The sequence below is a fragment of the Populus alba genome, chromosome 19 (genome assembly GCF_005239225.2).
Source record: "Populus alba chromosome 19, ASM523922v2, whole genome shotgun sequence".
NCBI classification, from domain to species: Eukaryota; Viridiplantae; Streptophyta; class Magnoliopsida; order Malpighiales; family Salicaceae; genus Populus; species Populus alba.
Window position 1 is genome coordinate 1,561,212 of NC_133302.1, and position 18,139 is coordinate 1,579,350.

Genomic DNA, 18,139 nt, shown 5'->3' on the forward strand with positions numbered 1-18,139 from the left:
TCAAACAATTAAATCAAAAATGAAATGAGAAAAAAAAAGAATGTTGACTCGCATTAACTTTTTTAAACCCTAATAAATTAAATGTTGAAAGATGAAGTCAGGAAAAAAATCAATTAAACAAAATGATCTAAAACAAAAAAGTCATAGTTAAAAGAATGAGGGTGAAATCGAAATAAAAAATAAATTAAAGGGCAACCAAATTTTTTTGATTGGAGGGTTAAATTGAAAAGAAAATCAACTTAAACAAAAAGAAAGAAACTCAAGAGAATGAGGGTCAAATTAGAAAACATAATACAACATAAAATTTGATTGAAAGATAAAATTGAAAACCAATAAAAACTTTAACAAAAAAGACCAAGGAAAAAAAATTAAAAATAAGGACTAAATTAATGGAAGAAATAATATATGATAAATTGTAATTGAAGGACTAAATTGAAAATAAACAAAACTTTTATTAAAAGGTTAGGAACAAAAATCATAAATCTAAAGAATAAGAATCAAAATTGAAATATAAAAAATAAAGAGGAATAACATGTATTTTTTGGGTAGGAGATAAAAAAATAAGAGGAAAAAAAGACGACCACCGGCAACAAACTACCAATCATCCACCATCACCCGTCGCACCATGAGAAAGAGAATGTAACAACGCTTCCAACAACACGATGCAGGGGCAAGTTTGGTCGGCCAAGAGGCGCCTCATGCTCCATTCAAATGATGTGGATGCCCTCCATGTGTTGGCATGTAAAGAGCATGTGTCAATAGCTTTTTCAAATAAAAAATTCATTATTCAATCTAAAAAGATCGAAATATCCTCCATAAAAAGATTAATTATTCAATATAAAAGATCAAAAATAAATTAAAGATAATCACAAAACATCTGTGGAATGATCCTGTTAACTGTATTTCTTCAAATCATGAAGGGAATTCCAAAATGAAGTAACATATTCTAGATACTTGTATCCTTGATTTCCAATGATCCTGTTAACTGTTTTAACACACTTCATTCTTGTCTTTTGCTCTGTTGCAAAGATTGTTCGCCAAAGAACCATAATCCTTAGTATTGGCATGGACGATCTTCTATTTCTTGGAACTTAGATTTACCATAATCTATCTCGACATCTTCATTTCTTAGAGGTAATCCTCGATCAGTTTTTTTCTCCCATGATCCTTAGCTTTCTTTTTTCGCTTTTCTCAATTGATTACATGTTTATTTCAAATATGACTTCAACTTTCACTTATGAGCTCGAGTTATATGCTCCTTAATCTTGCTTGCATGCTATTTTGTTGCCCAGAGAGATCTAATCACTGTGCTAGCTGAAACGTATTTAAGTAGTTAACTCGAATTTTCTGTATTTGTTGGTCTCTCTCTCTCTCTCTCTCTCTCTCTCTCTCTATATATATATATATATATATATATATATATGTGTGTGTGTGTGTGTGTGTGTGTGTAGTCAGATTTTGCATTTAGCTTTGAATTGTAATAATAATTTCGTCCTCGAATTCCATGAACTGAATTTGTTCATATGTTCAAGCTCCTGGTGAAAAAGGATCAATGAATTTGGTGTTCAGGAAATGGTTATCAGATTCCACTCTCTCCAACTGATAAAATATTTGGGGTTGAGTATTGAAAGAAGGTGTTCATGGTTCTATACAGATCAGACGTGACTTCAATTCTGCAATTCTCATCTTTCTCTCTGCTTACATCCTTCTTCCTTGACTGATGGGCAGTACCTAGTTGACAGCACAGACTGATATGGACCCATCCCAATGGTGGAGAAGAATGAAGGCCAAGCTAAAATTAAAATTAAAATCCCTAAACAAAAAGAAAAAGAAAAGACCAGAACTAAACATAAAAATCCAGAAAAATCAAGTAAAAATAAAAAAAATTTATTCAAAGAGATCTTCGTGGCCCTCCTATAGAAATGAGTTTTATAAATCTTTTTAAAAAATTTGAGTTTGATTTAAAAATCAAATCCAAAATTATAGTTTTTTATTGTCACTATGTTATCCAGCACAACCATATCTCTCTTTTTGAGCTTTATCATGTCTACTTTTCTATAAAAATATATATTAGACCATTTATGTTATCTATTTATTATGACAAATTATTGTTTAATTGCTCAGAACTTTCAATTTTTATTAGCCTTTCAGTATCATCTTCTACCTATCAATATAAAAAACTCTCTCGCTGTTATTTATATCATAATTCAGACAATAATTCATTTTTCCATCGTCAACACCTTGTAACTCGTTTCCTGTGCTTAGTAATCATGTGTTTGTGTACTCAGGAGGGGATTCACCTGCAATATCCTTTATTTACTGGTAAATATATGTCCAGAACTAGAAGATTCTTGCTTTGGGGTCACATTTCCAGTGATTTTGTAGTTATCGCTTCCCTTAGAACTAAGCCGTGCAGTGTAGCTTTCTTCAAATAAACATGATCGAATCCTACAACTTCCCTTCAGTTTTCTGGCAAAGGAAGAGTTAATCATGTTTGATAATGCTGTGGATAAAAACGGATAATAAAAGCTAATAATATTATCATGCTTGGGTAAAATATAATGACCAGATAAGGAGAATTCGAAGGATTCTTGATGTTATATTTCTTTCTTGATTTTTTTGCTTCCGCCATTTGTAGGAAGATTTTAAAGCATGATGATGATGTAGAGCTCTAAAATTATCTAAAGCTGATGTAAACTGAAACTACATTAAAAATTATTGGCTACTCTCTCTTATTCCGATCAGCTTTCCAGAGTTTCAATATTGGGGTGCGTCCACACGTTACCTCACTCAACAATTAGCTTCAGATTCTTTTGTTAAATTCTTTTGAATCCAGGTAAAGTAATTATACTTCATCTTATTATGGAATTTGTTGTAATATAGGAAATTTTGTACTTTCCTTATATAGATTTATCATGCGTTGTATTGTACACAATAACTAATATATGTCGCCCTAGTTGTATAAATAGTTGCATCAGAGCAGGAAATATCCTAACAGATTTACGCCTCCCTCCTTCTCCCCTTGCCCGGCGCCTCCTCCTCTTCTGCCGATTACGGCTGCAGTATTTTGGTTCTTCACTCTTGCGTTCTCTGCTCCCTCTTCTTCTCCTTGATACTATCTTCCTCCTGGAGCATACTCCAGCAGCATACTGCACTCTTGAAAGCAGTAACATACTCTAGTGAACAAACAACAGTCCCCTCTGCAAAAATAACTCTGCTGCAGATTCATTCCAGCAGCAACTCTCGATCCGTTTCCTCCAGCTTCAACTTTGGGGTGCGTCCACACGTTACCTCACTCAACAATTAGCTTCAGATTCTTTTGAATCCAGGTGAAGTATTTATACTTCATCTTCTTCATTTTGTTGCTGTCTTTGTTTTTGACATGTTACTATTGTTTGAATCTTTTTAAGTAAAACACAGGTTGTTGAAATCTTATTGAGAAACTTTGGAGTTAGGATCGTCATTAGTTTCCAAATATATGAATAAATTGATCTTTCCTAGTTTTTATAATCCATGCCTTATAGAGTTTATAACAAATTCATTGTTAATATTATTTGTTTTGATTCTTCCAAACAACAGTGCCCATTTGGTTGTAGAATTGGTTCATTGATCATATTAGATCTTAAGTATATTACTAGCTTTGTTCTTACATGTTCATATTGCTATCAACCTCAACCACTTATCTTCAAAACAAGCAGAATTTCTTCCAAATTTTTATTTTAGATTGCTTTTCTGACAATTATTTAAACTATTCAATATTTGTTATAATTTTTTATCTTCTTAAAGTACATCTCTTTAGGAAAATATACAGTTAAGTGTCTGCCTATTTAACATGTAATGATTGATTTAATTATACAGATTCAGTTTATTTTTTTAACACATTTACGGCTAGGATGTTTGCTGGTTGTAGACAAACTGGAGGATCTGTTCTTGCTGCCTTTGCTTCTGGCCTTCTTTCTTTGAAGGGCACTGTGCACTCTTTTCCTTTGCTTACTTATTTAAAAAATAATGATTTCCTCTGAATTTTCATTTTAAGATTGAGTTCTTATTTTCCAATTAATTCAACATCCATTTTTTATGCGTTACTTTTGACAATTTTTTATTTGATGTTTGAAGGGCCAAAGAAGAAAGCGGTGAAATGGCTAGACCGAATGATCCATTTTATCATGATCAACTCTGTTCTCCATCTGCAAAAAACGATGTCATTATGGATGATGTGCAGAACATAGTTAGAGAGAAAACAGAACCAGTAGCTAGTATGTTGGAGCAAAGCCATGCAATACTTAATAAATTGGCAGTTGGTGATGATGGAAGGATACAGGTGGGAGTTCAGGCCATGGAACAAGGTGAAGGATTTATTCAGCATGTCGACAGAAATGTCTGCCCAGGTAAATTATTTATACCTCATCGCCTTTTTTCTTTTTCTTTTTTTTATACCCGTTTTTCACATGGAACTATTGCTTGAATCTTTGGAGTTAGGATCATTAATAGTTTCAATCAATTGGTCTTTCTTGGTTTATATAATCCATGCTTTATGGAGTTCAAGCTAAACTGATCCTAAACCTATTTTCCTTCCCACGTCTCATCAGAACGAGCTAGATTAATGGAGAACAGTAGTGGAAGATTAGTGCAGCCCAGCACAAGTGCTAGCTCTACAAAGCTAGTGGGTCGAGCATTTGAACAGAATATGAAGGTGATATGGTCTTGGTTAATGGATGATGAAGTCTCAACCATTGGCATTTACGGAATGGGGGGAGTTGGTAAAACGACAATACTGCAACATATCCGCAATGAGCTTCTAGAAAGACGAGATATTTCTCATAGTGTCTACTGGGTGAATGTGCCTCAAGGTTTCAAGATTGAAGAATTGCAGGATCTTATTGCTAAATGTCTTCATTTAGATCTTTCAAGCAAAGACGATGATCTGTCTAGAGCTGTCAAGTTAGCAAAAGAACTAGCGAAGAAACAAAAATGGATTCTCATTTTAGATGATTTGTGGAACTCTTTTGAGCCACAAGAAGTGGGGATTCCTATCCCATTGAAAGGATGCAAGCTCTGTTGGTGGGAGAAACCTTTGTATTTCTGTTGGAGAGCCTCCCATATATCATGTGACGTTTCAGCGGAAGCTATTATCTCGAATGTATCTTCATCAAGACCTTGATAGATGATGGTCTTTGCCTTGTTGTCCTTCTTTCTGTTGACTTTGAGGGCTTGCTTCTGTGCCTCTTGTAAAGCATCTTCTCTTTCTTTGGACTCTGGTTCATCATAACCAGTTTGTACAATATCAAAACACTCTTGTGACCCAAGGAATGCCTTCAATCTGATGCACCAACTATCATAGTTGTCTTTGGTCAGCTTTGGAATGAGTGTATGTGTACCTTCTGTAGTCATTTTCCTCTTTGAATGACTATATCACCTTTCTGGGAGCCGAATTTGACCAAACGGACAATGTAGATCGATCCGGAATGGTCCAAATAGTAGGGAATCGGTCTGACTTTGTTGAAATCAGGTCCGAAAATGGGTGAACCGTTAAAAAAACCAATTCTGTACGGCGGGCGGTTCGCTGGGTTGAACTGGGAATATTCTGGGGAATATTCGGGGAATATTCCTTCGGCTCGGCTGAGGCTGGAACGCGGCTTGTGGCTCGACTAGGCCTCGGCGTATACGGCTCGGCGCGGCTCAAATATGGCGCGCGTGTGGCTTAGTCGTCTTCAACCTCGGGGCGCGTGGGATGCGCGTGGGCGATCTGGCTGAATATTCAGGAGGCGCGTGTGGGCTACCCCGGACTCCGATGAGGCTGATTCTTGCGACAGTGAGTTCGTCTTGATGAGCTCTACACTGTGGAATGATCAAAACTTGTTTTTGACAACTTTGAAAATTCGGATATACCCCAAAACTCTTCTGTTTTCCGGCGAACGGGGCTCTGATACCATTTGATGGGGCGGAATCCGGGGACCGGTGATGTACTGATCTTTGCTCATCGGAGGGGTAAGCACACTGAGACACAATATTTAACGTGGTTCGGCAAATTGCCTACATCCACGGGAGAGATAGATATTATTAGAGATAGAGAAAGAATACAATACATGGAGGAGGATCACATCCACTCAACTCCCAGAAAGGTGATATAGTCATTCAAAGAGGAAAATGACTACAGAAGGTACACATACACTCATTCCAAAGCTGACCAAAGACAACTATGATAGTTGGTGCATCAGATTGAAGGCATTCCTTGGGTCACAAGAGTGTTTTGATATTGTACAAACTGGTTATGATGAACCAGAGTCCAAAGAAAGAGAAGATGCTTTACAAGAGGCACAGAAGCAAGCCCTCAAAGTCAACAGAAAGAAGGACAACAAGGCAAAGACCATCATCTATCAAGGTCTTGATGAAGATACATTCGAGATAATAGCTTCCGCTGAAACGTCACATGATATATGGGAGGCTCTCCAACAGAAATACAAAGGTGCTGACAGAATCAAGAAGATTCGTCTTCAATCTTTGAGAGGAGAATTCGAATTATTACGAATGAAGTCCTCAGAATCTATTTCTGATTATCATACAAGGATTATGATGATAGTCAATCAGATGAGGAGAAATGGAGAAGCCATCATAGATACTCGAATTATTGAGAAAATTTTGAGATCCATTGATCCAAAATTTGATCATGTTGTTGTCGCAATTGAAGAGTCCAAGGAAGTGGACAAGTTGACAGTGGATGAGCTTATGAGTTCTTTGCAAGCTCATGAGCAGAAGATTGTAATGCGAAATGAAGATAAGGCCATTGAGCATGCCTTACAAGCAAAGTTGTCCCTCAAGGACAGATATGAGCAAGGGGAGACTTCATCAAGTGGCTACACCACTCAAGGAGGAAGTCAACAATCCAGAGGAGGATTCCAGCAATTCCAAGGAAGAGGTTCTTGGAATACAAGCTTCAGAGGAAGAGGTGGTAGAAACACCACCAGAGGAGGTCGAGGACAACAGGCATTCACTCCTAGAGGAAGAGGAGGCGGTTACAATAACCGTGACAAGAGGAACATCAAATGTTATAGTTGCAATCAATTTGGGCACTATAGCACCGAATGCCGAAGGAAAGCTCCGTTAGAGATACATGAGCATGCCAACTTTGCAGCAAAAGATGACACAGGAGCAGCTGCATTGCTTGTCCAACAAGGACTTGGTGAAAAGCAGGAGGACATATGGTATCTAGATACTGGAGCCAGCAATCATATGTGCGGCTACCGAGAGTTATTTAGTAATCTAGATGAGACCAAGCAAGGTCTAGTTACTTTTGGAGATACCACAAAGGTTTCATTCAAAGGTAAAGGCAACATCCCAGTCAAGATGAAGAATGGCGATTCCAGCTACATCGCCGATGTCTATTATGTCCCAGCCATAAAACAGAACCTAATCAGCTTAGGTCAACTTTTGGAGAGAGGCTATACTTTTTACTCGGAGAATTGTCATCTAGCAATTAGAGACAACAATTGGAGATTAATGGCCTACGTGAAAATGTCCAAGAATAGGATGTTTCCTTTGAACATCCAGTATGATGCAACAAGGTGTTTGAGCGCCATCACCAACAGTGAAGAATGGCTTTGGCACCTAAGGCTTGGACATCTGAATTTCACGAGTATGAAGATGCTAGCAAGCAAGAAGATGGTCAAAGGTTTGCCTCACATTGATCATCTAGATGAAGTCTGTGAAAGTTGTGTCCTCAGCAAACAACACAAATCCAGTTTTGCCAAAGAAGTCAACTGGAGAGCAAAGAGGCCACTGGAGTTAGTACACACAGATGTGTGTGGCCCAATCACGCCTATGTCGACTGGACAAAATAGGTACTTCCTCACTTTTACTGATGATTTTAGTAGAAAGACGTGGATATACTTTCTGAAGAGGAAGTCAGAAGTATTCAATTGTTTTAAAGATTTTAAAGCAATTGTGGAGAAGCAAACTGGTTACACGATCAGAACCGTAAGATCTGATCAAGGTGGAGAATATACAGCAAATGACTTTGAAGCCTATTGTACACAACAAGGCATCAGACATCAGACGACGCTAGCTTATTCACCACAGCTGAACGGTGTAGCAGAAAGGAAGAATCGCATGATTCTTGACATGGCAAGAAGTCTGCTCAAAGCAAAGAAGTTGCCCAAGCAATACTGGGCTGAAGCTGTATCATGTGCAGTGTATCTACTGAATCGCTGCCCAACTAGAAGTTTGCAAGGAGTCACTCCAGAAGAAGCATGGAGTGGTCACAAACCAAGTGTTACTCATCTACGAGTCTTTGGTTGTGTGGCATATGCAAAGATCCCAGATGCAAGAAGGAGAAAGCTCGATGATAAGAGCGAGAAATGCATCTTTGTCGGATATGGTGAAAGAAGGATGGGATACAGGCTGTATAATCCCATCACAAAGAAGGTGATTACGAGTAGAGATGTTATCTTTGAAGAAGATAAATCTTGGGCATGGAATGGTGATCAAGAAGCAATCAAATGGATCAATCTTGATTTGATCCTTGAAGGTGAAGAAGTACCAACAGTACTTGTCGAAGAACCTATTGTGCCAGCAGCTGAACCACAAAGTCCGACACACAGTTTCCCTGTATTCAACAGGAGGAACACACCAGGAGCATCATCATCAACACCACCAGCATCATCATCAACACCACCAGCATCCTCATCAGAAAGACCAAGAAGGATGCGGAATCTTGAAGAGTTGTACGATACCACTCAGGTCATGGAAGATACAACTCTGTTTTGTTTTCATGCAGATAGTAACCCATTAAGCTTCAATAAAGCTGTCACAGAAAAGAAATGGATAAAAGCAATGGATGGAGAAATACATGCCATTGAGAAGAAAGATACCCGGAAGCTGACTTATCCTCCAGAAAAGAAGAAAGCAATAGGTGTCAAAAGGGTCTACAAGACGAAAGCCAAATTAGTGGATAAAGGGTACAAGCAGAAAGAAGGCATTGAAAGGAGAAGTGTTCATGCTTGACATGATATCTCTCGATTGAGTTTAAAGGGGAGATTTGTTGAATAAACTCAATCCAGAAGCTCCTAGATGGTCAAGGAAGGCAACCACCGCCCAGCCAGCCACCAGCTGCCACCAACCAACCACCCACCAGCCGCAGCCGCCAGCCGCCTTCAACAGCCGCCTTCACACCTGGAACAGTAGATTTTCGTATTCTGAATTTATGTATAAATAGGGTGCTCAGTTATGTTATTTTGTGTGGAGAGAATTGTGAGGAACACTTGAAAGAGAATAGAGAGAGAGAGAGGGCGTGTATTAAGCTTTTGTTTTGTGTAATTGTAAGCTTCGGTTTTGTGTAATAAAACAGTGTGTTTTATCCCCTCTGAGTGTTTCAAAGCCACCACCAGTGGTTTCTCCCACCAACAAGCTCATTATCACAACTCGATCATAAATAGTATGTCGACAGATGAATAGCCAAAACAATATAAGAGTGGATGCTCTTTCTGATGAAGAATCCTGGACTTTGTTCATGGAGAAGCTTGGACATGAAAGACCATTTTCTCCAGAAGTGGAACGAATTGCTGTAGATGTTGCAAGGGAATGTGCTGGTTTGCCATTGGGAATTGTTACATTAGCAGAAAGTTTGAAGGGAGTGGATGACCTACATGAGTGGAGGATTACATTGAAGAGATTGAAAGAATCAAATTTTTGGGACATTGAAGATCAAATGTTCCAGATATTAAGATTGAGTTATGATTATTTAGATGATTCAGCACAACAATGTTTCGTATATTGTGCATTATTTGATGAACGTCATAAGATTGAAAGGGAGATGTTGATAGAGTCGTTTATCGAGGAGGGGATAATTCAAGAAATGAACAGCCAAGCAGCAGTTGACAAGTGCCACTCAATTCTTGATAGACTAGAAAATGTCTGCTTATTGGAAGGAATTGATGGTGGTAGTGCTGTCAAGATGCATGACTTGCTTAGGGACTTGGCCATCCAAATACTAGATGAGTACTCTCTAGTCATGGTAAACTTTACTTTCTATCATCCTCCTTTTTTTATATACAGTTTAACCACTAATTTTGTTTCATCACGTATTTCTTTTGATTCTTCTGAATCAAAGTGCTCTTTGGTTATATTAAAATCAATGACTAAGTTGTAGAATTTGTAGGCAGGATTCTATCTTGATCAGGTAAAACTAATTTATTTATGTTGCTTAATGAATAACATAACTCAACTCATATTATAATTTTGTTCATTTTGTTGTTATCTTCAACTACTTGCCTTTAAAACAAGGAGAATTTCTTTAAAAACTTTTTTTTAGATTACTTGGCAGGCTATTTTTTAAAAAATTACTTCAAAATCAATTTTTAATTTAATGTTTATTTGTATCTGCAGGGCTAGAGAAGAAGAAGAAGAGGATGATGACATCAGGACAAACTTTGCTGATGACAAACTTAGTTCTAGAGATTGCATTTGTAGTTTTTTATCAACTGGGTTATGCATTATGTATGGATATGCTCGTCAGAAGAAAGATAATCCAAACAAGTTGTGTCATTTTCTTATTATATATGTGTGGTGATTTCAAAATTAATCAAAAAGAAGAGTGCTTGGCAATGGTATTTTCTTTGAACTAGAAAAAAAATGGCAGTACATTTTTGTTTCAAGGACTCGGATTTTGTCGGCTTTTGATAATGAAGATTCTCTACAACATTCAAGGCAAAAATAATTAAATTAGAATAATTATACTTCAACTTATGCTTTTATTTATCTTCTTTATCTTTTTATTGCAATACTGTAATGTTATTTTTCAAGTCTATTTTTATCAACACTACTATGCACAGCTTGCTTAACAGGCTCGTCTGAAACATCTTGCACTGTTTGTGAAGCTTTGGCCTCAATCTTCATTTGCTTGCAATGATATATTAACTGAATAAATGATTGTTGAACCAATACTAAGAGATCAAAAAAGAGATGTAAACAATTTTGCTGGTGTTTTCTTGTTCTTTAATGAGTATTAGAGATTATTTGGACAATTGTACCATTTCCAGATATCAGATTCTATATTTCCCATTTTTGCATGTTTCTTAATCCTTATTGACATCAAGTTTGTTTGATTGAAGTAAACTGATAAGCCTTGTTTTTGGATTATGAAAGCTCATATATATTTGGATCTGATTTTAGGACTAATAAGATGAAAGTGTTTATAATTTGACATTATAAAGTTTCCAAAAAGAAGCTGATCTTCTTGCAAAACGTATTATTATCCATCATGGTCATTAGTTTATCACATTATAAACTAGGTGTGTGTGTGTGTGTGTATATAAAATAATCGAGTGGATTTAAAAATAAGGCCAGAGAACCATTAGACTAATGGGATTCTAGCAAAAAGGAACACAAATGTCAGATTTGTATGAAATCCCTGCATTTTTTTCTAATTATAAAAGCATTGAAGAACCACCATGTTTTTTAAGGAATGTCAATGTGTTCCATAGCCTTCAACTTTTTCTTTTCTTTTCAATGGCCATCAAATCTCATATGTAATTCTGCATCTTAAGGTCTATTTTCTGGAATAGACATTGTTAGTCTAATTTGCAAACCCGCCCACAATGATCTTGTTGGGAGCACCTGTCTCAGATTTCTTGAAAATTGCATTCAGCTCCGCAATAGCCTACTGGGATCCTTTTTTCTCGCTGAAGTATACTTCTTGCTTTGGTTAAATTCTTGACAATACGACCCAATTAGGGGTGATTATTTTTTGTTCGGTTTGGTTTTTATAAAAAAAAATAAAAAAAATTTTTTTTTCAAAAAAAACCCAAAAAGCGGTTCAAACCGACCAATTTCGGCTTGGTTTGGTTTGTTTTTTAGAACAAAAACCGGTTCAAACTGGTTTGGCTCGGGTTTTCCCGGTTTTGCTCGATTTTTTTCTGGTTTTTTTTTCTTCTGTTTGGGTCCGGTTCGGTTCGGTTTTTTCAGTTTCAAACTTAAAACTGAAACCGAACTGATTGGTTTTTTTAAAATTTTAATCGGTTTGATAGATTTTTTTTCACGATTTGACTTTTTCAGTTATTTTTTTCTGGTTTTTTTAGTTTAATCAGTTTTTTAATTTTTTTTTCTCATTCTTGTGACTAGTATCTTTGTACTTCTTTATTTTTATCAGTACTCGACATAATAAAAATCTCACCCTTTTCTTTTTGTCTTGGCCGAAACCCATCAATGGGGTAGATTTTCTCTTCAATTCTTCCAATTGAATCATTGTCCCATCATATTTCACGCTTATAGATATCTTTCAAACTACACAATATCATCAATTTAAACATTCATTCAACAAATTTCAAACTTCCATCATGCATATATAACCTAAAATGTATCCATTTCACAAGATTAAACTCAAACCAAGCCTGAATCAACACCCCTCTCAGCCTCAACCCGATCAACAGCCTTCTTTCCCAATTCCTCTTTCAATTTTGTTTTGCAGACCCATTTCCATGCTAGAACCCTAGCTTGCTACATTCCACCCCTCTTAAAAAAACCTTCATGGTGAGGGTAAAGGCCACTCGTTCATTGCTAACTAATTACTTTAAAAGTTTATAATTACTTGAATAGATCATAAAACGACATTTATAAGGTTAAAAAAATATAGTTAAAACTCTCTCTTAAACACCCCCTGAAACAATGGCGGACTTGACAGAACAAACTCTATTTTTTTTAGGATATTGCAGGCAGAGAAGGATATGCAAATACTGATATGCAGTGATTGCTGCTTTGACCTTATACCCTTTCAAAAATCCAAATGTAGAAGAAGCCCTAAATATCAAATAATTTGCACTAACACGATAATTAGTATCTGATTGCAGATCAACTCTGCAAGATGAGGTTGATAAACCCACATGGGAGTGTTTGAATCACCAGCAGAGTTTACCCTAAGTTGGCTGTGCATGAAGAAGCTCCCTTGTTCATGTTTAACCATGGAAATCTGAGCTGTTTTAATAAAACGCCCATTACTCTGGATTACTTTGTGCATTTCCACAGCCATTCTAAATTATATAATTACCTTCCTGTTTTCAAAGTTTCAACTGCAACTGGGTTATTCACATGGAATGCTCAACAGCTTGTTCCTGGAATGTATTAAAAAATGTTTGTGCTACAATAATAAATATAATTTTTAATCCATAGTTAGGTTATAATGAAATTTAAAAAACTCGACGAAAGTTAAGATTACTGTGCAGATTAAATCTAGAAGTTGTTTTTCAATTTTATTTTTTATTTTTTAATTAGTTAGGTCGGTCTTGTTAATATGTAAATAGTTTAGTATGTTATTTTTAGAACAAATTAGTTGTTCAAGAATTTTTTAAAATATTGTTAAAATATTTTAAGTGCAAAAACAGCAAACCAGCACTTGAAGAACATCAATAGCTGAATCCAGGTATATTATTTTTTGTTCGTCACATGTTATTATTTTTTGGATCTTTTAAGTGCAAAAACAAGTTGTAGAAACATGAACTGGCATGGTGTTGGCATTTGTAGCTTCGCTTCTTGCTACTGCTGAACTCATTTACATGTCACGAAAGGAAATAATGAGCCTATTGCCCTGTTTCCATCGCCCATCGACCCGTACTTCCGCACCTGGAGAGCCTGTAGGCACTATTCCTGGCAATGCTTTTATTCGACAGTGGAGTATGTATATGCTCGTCAGAATAAAGATAATCCAATTAAGATGTGTCTTCTGCCTTTCCTTTTCTTATTATGTGTGGTGTTTTTCCATATTTATAAAAAATAGTTCCATTGACAAGAGTACTGCTTAGGAACGGTATATTTTCTTATCCAAAAAAATGGTAGTGTTTTGTTTTAAGGACTGTATATTTTTTAGTGGAATGACACAGGATATGATCTCGTCTTCTTATTGTTTTAAATTTCTTGCAGCTCTATATCAATTCTGGTCTTTAACATCTTAATTACAATTTCTTGCAGTTCCTACATCACGAGAGCCAATGACCATCGATCTTTAATTTGAATAAAGCCTATTTCTTATCTCTTCATCATGGAAGAAAAAAAGGGAATTTCTTGGTTATTGTTTTGCAGTAGAAAGAGATAAGGAAGATAAATGGGATATATTTCCTTGTATTTTTTATTTTAAAAATATAGAAATTTATCAAAAACCTATAGTAAAATATATATTTATTTTATGTTTTTTGGTTTTTTCTATTCTGATGTAGTAATTAAATGCTATTTTGCTTTTGTTCATGTAACGCTACTAGTTCCCAAAGAGAAGCTAATATTTGCTCAAAGCTTGTGCTTATTGACCGTGGCTATTAGGCTACCACTTCCTCCAAATTCTGGGATTCAGACATCTCTGACTAGCGATCACTTGTTATTGAGGACAGGTTTTGTCCATAAAAAGTAAAGCATGTGCAAAAACACATACAATAACCAAAAAAATTTAATCTTTTTGACACAAAATTAATTAAATCTAACAATTAAATAAAGATTATATTGCTAAGTACTTTTCAACATTAAACACTTAATTAAAATCATAGCTTCCTTTTCCTCGTTTTTAGAATCCCTGTTCAGAAGGCAATCCTGAAAACTCAGGGTAGGTTAGCGTGATAGGTGAGTATTTAGAATTTGCACTCTTATATTCTTGTGCTTCCTTTTTCGATGAGCCTTTTTCAAAGCTAGCGAAATTGGGGTTGGTTTTATAGTTTTTTTCAAAAAAGCAAAATTAAAGGTTAAAAGCAACTTGCTTTGACTCACGCCTACACGTTGAAAAGCAACTTGCTTTGCCAATAGTCTCAAAGCACGAAACCATAACAAAAATGGTGAATGACCAATTAAGATTTAAAGATTTGATCTTATTTTAGCTTTTACAAGAACCAGATCTCATATAACAACTGACATTGATCATCTGAGTATATTTTTCACTCCGTAGATCTGGTGCAAAAGCCTAAGGGATAACTGTGCCTGATGGGAACCAATGACAGAGCCCACTCTTACAAGCATGTAGTTCCGACTCCATGTCAAAACTTACGATCCATGCTAGCTGCTGGCCCGAGCCCCTCTTACAAGCATATATTTCTGGCTAATTGATTTTCTTAGGAGTTTCTATCTTCATCTATTGTTCTCGCGACTCTGGTTTTTTTATTAAAATAATACATGAATGTTTTAGCATCTAACAGTAGAATCAATGGTTGAAACAGTATAATGTACGTAAACAAGTTGAATAGTTAGTGTGAATAAATAAAGCAGGTGTTTCATAAAATTAAAAATAATTCCCTTTACGAGTTCAGCTGTTACTGACAGACTAAAAAATAAAGCAGGTCTTCGATCTAACAGTAGAATCAATGGTTGAAACAGTGTAATGTACGTAAACATGTTGAATAGTTAGTGTGAATAAATAAAGCAGGTGTTTCATGAAAGTGACATAAAATTTGTATGGGCAGTGGGAGTAATAATTACATATTTGAACAAATAAAGCCCCTTTACATGGTGGTTCTCAGGAGACAGTGGAAGTAATAATTGCATATTGGACAATGAAAGCACAAAAGAATTTGCATGGTGGTTTCCAGAAAATAGAGTGATAATTGCATATAGGACAGAGAACGCAAAGGGATTTGCCCTATTGTTTTATTTCTTTAGAGTAAACGGGTAATTATCCAGTCCTCCTTCATGTTAATCAATTAATTGCCTGTGCTTTCCTTCACGAGATCAGCTGTTACTGACAGACTAAAAATAAGTTTGCAGTACTGATTAAATTAAAACAACAAAATAGGATTGTTCCTTTTTTATGCTGATATAGGAAATGCGTAATTTTCCTAGTAGCATATGTTTATCCATGCTAGCAGCTGACCCGAGGAGTACTGTTATTTCTGGCCAAGTGATTTTCTTTGGAGTTTCGATCTTCATTAAGTGTTCTGGCTTTTTATTTAAAAAAAGTACATAACACTGTTGTTTTAGCATCTAACAGTAGACTCAAGGATTTGAAGCAGTGTAATGTGAACACGTTGAATACTTAGTGTGAATAATTAAAGCATAAAGTGGCATAAAGTTTGCATATAGGACAAAGAAAGCACAGGCAGAAAGTGACATAAAGTTGTAGCTTCCTGCCAATTTCTATTGCAATGACTTTAATAGCTAGTCTTCCACTAAGACATATCTCTCTCAGTATACCATTGAATTCCTAATTCCCCTCACCAAATTTCTTGAACCTTTCTCATGATCTGTGCTTCCTTTTCATGATTGAATCGAATCATCTCATATTGTGTTCTTGATCGGTATCTTTCTTGCTTGCAAGGTAAATCCTACTTTCTTTTCTTGTTTTTCTTCCACTAATTTTGTTTCAAATAAGATTTGCCCATTTGGTTGTAGAATTAACAAGTAGGATTGTAGATTGATCAATCAAGTAGAACTTAATTATATATGTGTTGCTTGATCTATTTTAGAACTCAAAACTCATAGTTAGCTTTGTTCTTACATATTGCCATCAACTTAAACTATTTATCTGGAAAACTGCTGCTCTCAAGGTTTCTTTTGTCTGTTATGTGCCTCTTGTCAGCTTGACTAGTTTGCCTACTCTTTCTCATATTCTTGTGCTTACATTTTCAGATCTGCTTTCCCAGAGTTTCAACATTGGAGCGTGTCCACGCGTTTCTTCACTCAGCAATTAGCTTCAGATTCTTTTGTTAAAATTCTTTTGAATCCAGGTAAAGTGTTTATACTTCATCTTCTTCATTTTGTTGCTGTCTTTGTTTTTGAATCCTTTTTAGTAAACCGCAAGCTGTTGAAATCTTATTGAGAAACTATTAAAGTCCTTGCCTTCTAGAGTTCATACCAAATTCATTGTTAATATTAGTTGTTTTGATTCTTCCAAATAAAAGTATGAGTTTGAGTTCTATGCATTATAGAACTCAAACTCATATTATAACTTTGTTCATTTTGCTTTCAACTTCAACTGCTTATCTTCAAAAAATGCCGAGTTTCTTCCAAATTTTTATCTTAGATTGCTTTTCTGACAATTATTTAAATTATTCAATAGTTGTTATAATTTTTTTATCTGCTTGAAGTGCATCTCTATAGGAAAATATATAGTTAAGTGCCTGCCTATTTAATTTTAGAATTTGTAATGATTGATTTAATTATACAGATTCAGTTTATTTTGTGAACACACTTACGGCATTAATGTTTTGTAAGATATTTGAGGTTTGCACTCTTTTCCTTTGCTTACTTATTTAAAAAATAATGATTTCCTCTAAATTTTCATTTTAAGATTGAGTTCTTATTTTCCAATTAATTCAACATCCATTTTTAGGCCTTACTTTTAACAATTTTTTATTTGATGTTTGAAGGGCCAAAGAAGAAAGCGGTGAAAATGGCTAGACAGAATGATCCATTTTGGGATTTTGTTGGGAAGTTGGATGATGGTCGTTTCAAATGTACATTTTGCGGCTATATATATGCTCCTGCTACTTCCGTTACGAGGATCAAATGGCATTTGTCAGGAGTCCAAGGGCGTGGTGTTGCCATTTGTGGACAAGTTCCTGAAGACGTTCAAGAAGCAGCTTTTCAAGCTGTGCATGGTGGCAACAAAAGACATAAAGGCGTAGCACCAGTTACAATGGTTCAAGCAATTGGAAAATTTTTGGAAGAGATCACCAATGATATAGAGGATGATACAGAGAATGGGACTGGAGGAGTAGTGCAGCCTGGTGCAGGAGCTAGCTCTTCTGGAGGGCTTACAGGCAACACAAATGAGACTCCAGGAGATCCATTACCTACTAGCTTACATGTTGAAGTCGACAATGTGGCGCCACAAGGGCAACATCTGGAGAGAGTAACTGGGCAGCCTGTTGTAAGAGGTAGTTCTCGTGGGAGGCCACTTGTTAATCATGATGAGCCTCAAGAAGATTATCATGATCAACCCTGTCCTCCACTAGTGAACATGGATGGAGACCCTGGGCAGCCTGTTGTAAGAGGTAGCTCTCATGAAGTTCTTCAATGTAATGGCGATGAGAGCGGACGAGATGTGTTTCTAACTGAAGAACTAATAGGTGGAGAGTTTGAAAATAATAAGAATGCTATCTGGTCGTGGATAATGAATGATGAAGCCTCATCAAGTATTGGCATTTACGGGATGGGGGGTGCGGGCAAAACAACATTGCTC

The 18,139-nt window shown here is 36.0% G+C and overlaps 2 protein-coding genes across 2 annotated transcripts; both read left to right on the forward strand.

The window, feature by feature from the left end:
* The first annotated feature begins 3,158 nt into the window (after positions 1-3,158).
* On the forward strand, positions 3,159-6,632 carry LOC118043385 (disease resistance protein RPS2-like). The gene is made up of 4 exons (XM_073406951.1): positions 3,159-3,329; positions 4,117-4,388; positions 4,590-5,076; positions 6,581-6,632. Exons 2-4 carry the CDS (start codon positions 4,139-4,141, stop codon positions 6,630-6,632), a joined length of 789 nt encoding a protein of 262 aa, XP_073263052.1. The 5' UTR covers positions 3,159-3,329; positions 4,117-4,138.
* Positions 6,633-9,405: 2,773 nt separating this feature from the next.
* On the forward strand, positions 9,406-10,604 carry LOC140954130 (disease resistance protein At4g27190-like). Its single transcript, XM_073406478.1, has 2 exons — positions 9,406-10,009; positions 10,381-10,604. Exons 1-2 carry the CDS (start codon positions 9,443-9,445, stop codon positions 10,384-10,386), a joined length of 573 nt encoding a protein of 190 aa, XP_073262579.1. The 5' UTR covers positions 9,406-9,442; the 3' UTR covers positions 10,387-10,604.
* Positions 10,605-18,139: the final 7,535 nt, after the last annotated feature.

Coding starts and splice junctions, on each gene's coding strand:
- LOC118043385 (XM_073406951.1), top strand. CDS start 4,139: ATGGCTAGACCGAATGATCCATTTTATCATGATCAACTCTGTTCTCCA. Junction 4,389..4,589: donor CGACAGAAATGTCTGCCCAG/GTAAATTATTTA, acceptor ACGTCTCATCAG/AACGAGCTAGATTAATGGAG. Junction 5,077..6,580: donor TGTTGGTGGGAGAAACCTTT/GTATTTCTGTTG, acceptor TTATGATGATAG/TCAATCAGATGAGGAGAAAT.
- LOC140954130 (XM_073406478.1), top strand. CDS start 9,443: ATGAATAGCCAAAACAATATAAGAGTGGATGCTCTTTCTGATGAAGAA.